This window comes from Helianthus annuus, chromosome 8 (assembly GCF_002127325.2).
Source record: "Helianthus annuus cultivar XRQ/B chromosome 8, HanXRQr2.0-SUNRISE, whole genome shotgun sequence".
Lineage (NCBI taxonomy): Eukaryota > Viridiplantae > Streptophyta > Magnoliopsida > Asterales > Asteraceae > Helianthus > Helianthus annuus.
The window spans coordinates 100,495,924-100,503,710 of record NC_035440.2 but is presented as its reverse complement, the minus strand read 5'-3'; the positions used below and the strand labels follow the sequence as shown (position 1 = coordinate 100,503,710).

At 37.9% G+C, this 7,787-nt stretch overlaps 1 protein-coding gene across 1 annotated transcript; it reads left to right on the top strand.

Moving 5' to 3' along the window:
• Nucleotides 1-1,591: 1,591 nt before the first annotated feature.
• LOC110873521 (protein SRC2 homolog) lies at nucleotides 1,592-3,341 on the top strand. Its single transcript, XM_022122458.2, has 2 exons — nucleotides 1,592-2,264; nucleotides 2,822-3,341. The coding sequence occupies exons 1-2, from the start codon at nucleotides 1,926-1,928 to the stop codon at nucleotides 3,134-3,136; spliced, it is 654 nt and encodes a 217-aa protein (XP_021978150.2). The 5' UTR covers nucleotides 1,592-1,925; the 3' UTR covers nucleotides 3,137-3,341.
• The last annotated feature ends 4,446 nt before the right edge of the window (nucleotides 3,342-7,787 follow it).

The following is a 7,787-nucleotide window of genomic DNA, read 5'->3' as shown; positions in this document are numbered from 1 at the left end:
CGTCTTTTTAAACTATGGGGTAACCCCCACGGCAGGATGCCAGATAAAGTAAACTGTTTTCGAAACAACTAAAACGAACGCCCACCCGTGAACTCACTCAACTAGTTGTTGACTCGTTACTACATGCTTTGCAGGACCATAGGTACTCAGTGGGAGCTTGCATGGAGGAGGATCGTTGTGGGACAGGGATTGCTACAAGACTATGTTAAACTTGAAACTTTTGGAACTTATGTTACAACTTTAAACTTATGCTTCCGCTTACAACTTAAACTTATTTGTTTTGGAACACCAATCGTATTGGTTAAACTTTTATAATTACTTATATGCTTGTTCAGTATGATTGGTGGCTGGATCCTGGTCAGTCACGCCTCCAAGCGGTAGTACTCCGCAGGTGGGATTTTGGGGGTGTGACAGTAACCATTTCAATCAATTTATTCTGTAAGTACAGGGACTGAAATGGTTACGAGGTGGACTGAAAAGGTTACGAAAGTGAAACCACAAGGACTGAAATCGCAATTTTTAAACTAATGGACTAAAATAGTGACTTTTGACAAACCACAGGGACGAAAACAGTAATTAACTCTTTTTAATAATCTAGCTATAGAGCTTTAAATTCTAAGTCGTCCTGATTGGAATTGATAATGTCAGAGGATGAATGCGATAGTGGAGTTAAAGAAGACATCATGAAGGTTTAGTTGACAAAAACTTAATTTTTAACGAACATTATGTAGATGTACTATCGGGACGTGCTCAACTGTCTCAAAATATTAGGCTTAACAAATCACACTTTAACGCTTCTACGTTTAAATTATTTTATGTGTTTAGTTGGTGTTTAGCCACCCGCGAAGCTCGCGGGGTCTTAGGCTAGTATGCCTATATATAATAAGAATATTTGTTGTACCGGTTTCATGAACACTTAAATAGGGATTAACTTAACTAATTGACTTATGAATAAAGGCAGGGTCGTTCCAACGTTTTTGGAGGCCCTAAGCGAACTACAAAGTCGAGTCCCTATTGAATTGGTATAAAGAAAATCACCAACTCAGATTGAGATTTGAGACATTGAATAACCATAGCGATGATTTTTCCTAGTTTCGGCCTAATTTCACGCAATCCGCAAACAGTTTCACATTGATTATTTAAAAGGCGTCACAAGTAAGAGGTTTGGTGTGTTGTGGCGCTGCTTTTGGATTCTGGAATGAAGCGTGCGAGGACAATGTGGATAAATTAAAATATATGTAAATAAAATAAAAGCAGTGTTTTGGTTGTGTGGTTGGTTGTTGTTGTGTAATAAGTAACCAATTTAGTAGAAAACTCTTTTTCTCTATTATACTAGATTGCTAAATAATCGTGTTAAGATTCAAACACAATGAAAAGTATGTGCAATGTTTGATTAATGCTTGTGACATAACTGTATATTGACAATACAGTTAAAGCAAAAAAGTAGTAGATGAAAATTATTATTTTGTATTACATATATCTTATCCATTATTTTAGAACCCAAAACCAGGGTATAGAAAGAGTGACATGAAATAAATAATAATAATAAGTTCCTCTTTATACATGTTTTATGGAACATGAAATGGATTTGCAAATTTAAGTTTGAATGAAATTTTTTTAACATTTTCTTGAATTTGCAAGCAATGGAAACCCGTTAATCTCTCATTGCCACCCTTCATATTATATCCCCCTATCCTTTTTCCGGTAACAAGTCCTTAATCCTAGCCACTGCAGTTATCCACCCTACCACCACCACCACCACCACCACCACAACAACTTCTGCCGTATCTAACAACCACATTTCTTGAGAGTCACCTCCACGTTTCTTGATCATTTTCATGCCTCAGAACCTACATTCTATCGTATGGTTCGGGTTCTATGAAAAAGATCAAGAAAACAAGACGTAAATATTATACAAATTCACCATGGAGAATTATCGGCCGTTGGATATCACGGTGATCTCGGCCACTGGCCTTGATAATTTTTTGTATTTTTTTAGGATGAGAGTTTACGTCGTCGTTTCATTGTTAAATGGGAATTCGGTCGTGGAAAAGAAGACGCATTCGACGCATGGGCGGAACCCTAAGTGGAACCACAGGATCAAGTTTCCCGTGGAGGAGAAAGCCATCCATACCACCACCCTACTATTTGTCCTCCGGCAACACAGGATATGTGGCGATAAAGACATCGGTGAGGTGTCCATCCCGGTCAGTGAACTCCTTGAGGCCAACCCAAGTGGATCCGAAAAAGTCGTCGACTACCAGGTTATTCTTGTTTATATCAAGTGTTTGTTTGGTCGGGTTTCAGGTTATTCGAATTTGAAAATGTTGGAATTCCTAAAACAAATTAGAGTTATAGGAATCTCGGTTTAAATTCAAGTTGATTAAAAAACCGGAAAATAGAAATAACTAATATATAAAGTAAATAAAAAAATATAGGTATTAAATTAGGATTATAAATCGGTTCGAATAATTTGAATCAAAAGAAAACGAAAATAAATGATAAAGTTTATAACTAACAAACATACATTAAAAAAATAGTATTGGCATTTAAAAAAAGTAAAAAATAAAATACTATTTATAATTTGAATTCGAATTTCAGTCAAATTTCATATAAAAACTAGATTCGGTTTCCAAATGCCAAGCCGATTTGAATAACCGAATTTGAAAGTCAAATATTTGGGTCGCAAATCACAAATTTGAAAACCGAATTCGAAACCATTTAACAAAAACTGAATTTGAGTTTGGTTTGGTTCGGTTCGGTTCGAATTTCAATATATTACCATTAGTTTTTTAATATTTGACATGGTAATATAATACAGCTGGTGCAATCCATGAGAGGAAAATCCGTTGGTACATTTACATTTTCACACCAATTCAGAGAGAATGTTTGTCCGGCTAGAGATGCCACCGGAAGTTCTCATCCTCCGGCGAATAACCACCAACAAGGGAATATTCCGGCATACCAACAGCCACCAGCATATGCAAACTATCCAGCCCCCCAATATGGTACTGGTGTGGGCTGGTATCACCCCACAGGACCACCAGGGGGGTACCAATACCCTCCACAACAACAAGTTGGTAATTATAACCAACAACAACAACAACAACAACAACAACCGAAATCAACCGATTAAATAAGTCACGGTGGCCAGAGAAGACGGGCTAGGAAAGGCGGGTGGGGACGTTGAACGAAGAACGCGCTAGAAGAAGTAACGATTACGGATTACGAGTTTGATGATCATAGGTTAATATGTTGCATATTAGGGGTGTTTCTTCTATATTTTGTACAAGACTCACAAGGATTAATTAGCCATTAATGGAGAAGATCATCTTATATCATAAGGTTTTATAGTAGTGTGAAAAATTGATGTTTGCTTTGTTTAAAATCTTCCTATATCTTATTGGTATGTCACCATTTTTAATGGTATTGGTGGTAAGGATGGCAAAACAGGTCTAATTGTGCTAAATATGTCGGAATCGACGCGATTAACACAAGTATCAAACATGAATATGACTTGTTTAACTTCCTTATATCTCATGTATATAACACATTTATATGTTTTATGTTTCAAGAGGAAGAAATGATAGAGAGCCTAGCCTCCTAATTTTGATTAATTTTAAATAAATTTAGAATTACATAGTGCAATTTTATTAAACAAATATAATCGTGTCTTAAACAGGTCAGAAATTGTCAGCCCTAATTGGTGGTTGCTACTTGCTACTACAAAACTGGGTATTAACGACATGAAAATAAATCTAGGGGTGTAAACAAGCTAATCTGCCAGTGAGCTGCTCGAGATCGGCTTGAAAAAAGGCTCGAAATAAGCCGAGCTTAAACCAACTTGAGCTCAAGGCCCAACCTGAATAAGTTTGTTTAGCAAATAAGCTAGAGCCCAAACTTCACTTATCGAGCTCGAGTTAGTCCGCGAACCTAAACGAGCCTACTATTTATATAATAATCGTTATATATAAAATTATGATAAAATTATAATTAACATAGGTTAACTAATAAATTATAAATGAGCCGAGCCCAAACTTAAAAACTACTCACAAGCCAAACTATCATAAGTTAAACAAGCTGGAACTCCAACATAGTCGAGCCCGGGCTAGGGTCGGCTCATTTACACCCCTAAATAAAATCAAAGAAGAAGGTCAGAAATTTAACGACTTTGTTGCAACCAAACTCGAAATGGTCGCAAAACATGTGACTACGATAAAGTCGGTTGGAGATCAGTCGCTAACTTTGTGACCATCCCATCTCGGTTGCAAAAATAGGAAAAATAGATAAAGCTAAACCTAAAATTAAATTCCGGTCGCAAAGTAGACTCAAAACAGGGCACTCACAAATCAGTGGCAAAACATGGTGTTTACAACTTGGTCGCAAATATAGAGAATGATTAATTGGGTTTTTTTTTTAAACTGGTCCAATTGGTTCATCAAAGACCAGTTCGGTTTTTTAACCGGTTTGATGTGATGAAAACCCCAACATTCGAACGCGTTTAAAACCGGTTTAGGACAAAAACAAAAACAGGTTTTAACCGGGTTTTTTTTACAACCGATTCGGTTTATAAACTGGTTTCAAACATCAAGAATACAAACTGGTCTACAAAGGTGGTGCCCGTTGAATGGGTATAAAGAAAACATCAGTTCTTCCTTCTAAGTCTTAGTCACAAGCACAATATCAAAATTCAAAGATTCAAAGTATCAATTAGGAATTTAGGGAAAACAATGATTAAATGAATCGTAATATATAGAGATTACCATAAAAATAGTCGTTAACCAACCTGGATTATCCTTGCGACCCTATAAATTTCCCCTAATTTCACATCTAATTTTTCCCCAAATCGGGCAACACCATTGAGCAAAACGGACATGTGCAAACAGTTAGCGAGAATAACGATGGTGGCCTAAATTACATACGAATTGCATATTGCTTGGAGTTGGAATTAGGCTTTCTTATTTAAAAGTTGTTTACTTATTTGAGCCTAATACATAATATACATATCCTATATAAAGATTTTTAAAATATTTGAATGCCTTATTTTTTTTGGAGGCCTTATTTCTTTGAAAGTTCTAGGCCGTTACCTAGATTTAGAAGCCTAGTGTACCGCCATAACCTAGACCTAATGGTGTGATACCAATTGTCAGATACTTAATAACAAATAACCTTATTACAAATAAAATATTCGGTATATTGGTGTGATTCCAATTGTTGGATACTGTTGATGCAACAAATACTAGACCGATGGTAGTAGTTGGGCTGGTTAGGCAAAAGGGTTGAAGGGTTTGATTTTGCCTAACGCAGGTCGTGAGGTCCACCCACGTTTGCAAGACGTGGAGAGAGGTTCACTAGTTTAATTTTGTTGTTTGCTCGAGATCCTCCACTTAAATGTGTTCAGTTTCGGATGTGGGAGCAAAGAGAATGTGTGTGTTGAATGTGATGGAGAGTGACTTGCATGGAACAAGTACTCGAGAGTTATGACCAGAGATCCCAATGGAATCAGGGTTGATTCAGAATGTTTTTCACACTAAATGAAGTGCCACATATATAGAGAAGGTTATCTCCCAAAGAAGAAACCATTGACTAGTGAAGTATGTCTGCAGTGGGGGATTTACCCTTTTAGGGGTTGAAGCCTTTTGACCTGCGGGTAAAAGACTGCATTCTGTGGACTCGTCTTACTTTTGTAGCTAAGAGAGTTGGTGAAGCAATCAGAGATGTGACCATTTATTGTTCATGTATTGCTTTATCCTAGCTTCCGGGTTTTAAGAATTCATGTGTTTTAGTCATTTTATTTGGTCTTGGGCTACCCCCGTCATCAGCCCCCAAAGTCAGAGGTTTTTGGGAATAAGCTCAAAGACTTCTGACTTTTACACATTTATTCGCATTGCTCAAAGGCTTCAAGGCTTGAATACTTGAAGGGTTGAGGACAGTTGAGGACTTTTTGAATTTCAAAACTGACAACTGATTTGATTGATGTGTGACAGTTTATTGGTCGGCGGTTTTTGCAGTGTAATTAACTGTTGTGATATCATAACTCCTATTTTAGCCTTATTTTTCATTTTTATCAACATAATCACAAAGTTCCTTCATTTTCTCTCAAGTTTTCTTCATATCTTCCCTTCCCTTCGTCCAAGTTAGTTCTTTATTTTCGTTTTTCTTTCTTTCAATCATAACTTATTGGTGCTCGTAAAGATTTAGCCGTAAGTTATTCGCATTTAACCCAAGAGGAGGTTGAAACGTTTTGTATGGAATGGGGAATTGGGCTGAAGTTTAAACCAGTTGCTCCGGGGATGGATGTCTCAATCGATCAGTGTCCGGCTGGTTCGATTGCTCTTTACTGTCGGCACGTTGAATTTTCTAGTCTCCGTCATCCATTTCACTCTTTGTTTTAAACGTGTTAGAGTATTATCGTGTGTCCTTTGGTTAAATACACCCACAAGGTTTGGCTAGGGTTTTGCATTTCGAGGTTTTATGTCGAGCGTGTGGTTATAACCCTACCTTGTTATCGTTCCACCGTTTCTTTCGGTTAAAGAACGGTGATTGGTTTACATTTGAGACATCGAAAGCCGATATTTGCTTAGTTTCATCTATGGTTACCACCCTTGGTGCCTGGAAGGATCGGTTTTTCTGGGTCTCGGATGAGATTCTTCCGTTCAAAATGGTTTGGAGGCGACCCGAGGCCATTCTTAACGAACCTGAACCTTCTGCTTCTGAGATAAATTCCCGTTTTCTTGAAATTATCAGGGAATGTCCCTCAAGGGTGCGTCCTTTTCCCAAGAAACTGTTGGTGTTACTGGGTATTAGTAAGGTATGGGATAAACCGAATCGAGACCCGGTTCTTATGAGGGATGGACAGGGTATGTTTTTGCACTTTTATTTTTGCTCTTTTACTTGCATTTTATGATCCCTTAGATATGCTTGTCCATTTCTTGCAGTCATGTCTGCTTTGGAATTCATTAAGAGTGATGATACATCAGATGTTGCATTTGAGGATGTTCAGGCTACTCCTGGTGAAAATGTTGTGGTTAAGGGTTCTGAACAGAGGTTCGAGGGTTCGGGTTATGTAGGTGTGCCTGATGTGAAGGGTTTTAAAAAGGCTATTGTTCCCAAGGTTGTCCGACGTTCAAATCGTCGTTTGAATACTTCTTGTCCACCATCTACTCTGGAACATGTGGACTTGAGTGATGATATTGGTGTTTCTGTGGATCATGCCTTGGATGAAGGTGTTGACAAGGAGAAGGAGTTGGTTATTGCTGGTAAGAAGTCTGTTGGTAAAGGGGTTGTTGTGGCAGGTTCATCTGGTAAAAGTGTTAGCAGTTCTGAAGGTCTTGACCCACATCAGGTTTATGTACCTGATTGGGGTGTGACATGATGGATGATGACATGATGTTGAGCCATATTGCTCCTCCCTTGGTTCATGGTACTATTGCTGAGATGGATGATGACATGATGTTGTCTCGTATGATTTTAAGTCCCTGCAACCTTGTTGCCATGCTTCCTCAAGGAGTTGCCTGTTTTTGTAAGAGGATGCATGAGTATGAGGAAATTTCGAAGAAAAAGGACAAGATGAAGGCTACTGTGAGCACTTTGAAAAAAGAAAATGAAGGCTTGTTGAAAAAGGGGGAAACTTTGTCTAAGAAAGTTAAAGAGTTGACCCAAAAGCATGAGGCAGAGGTTGGTGAGCTAAAGAAGCAGGTAGAAGCCTTGGAGGCTTCGAGGGTTCAACTTTCTGATGACAACAAATGGCTGATTGAACACAGGTTTCAACAAGTTATCACTTACCT

What these genes read in the sequence shown, in the direction of transcription:
- LOC110873521 (XM_022122458.2), top strand. Translation starts at nt 1,926, where the DNA reads ATGGAGAATTATCGGCCGTTGGATATCACGGTGATCTCGGCCACTGGC. An exon ending in AAAAAGTCGTCGACTACCAG is followed by an intron (nt 2,265 to 2,821) that starts GTTATTCTTGTT and finishes AATATAATACAG; the next exon opens with CTGGTGCAATCCATGAGAGG.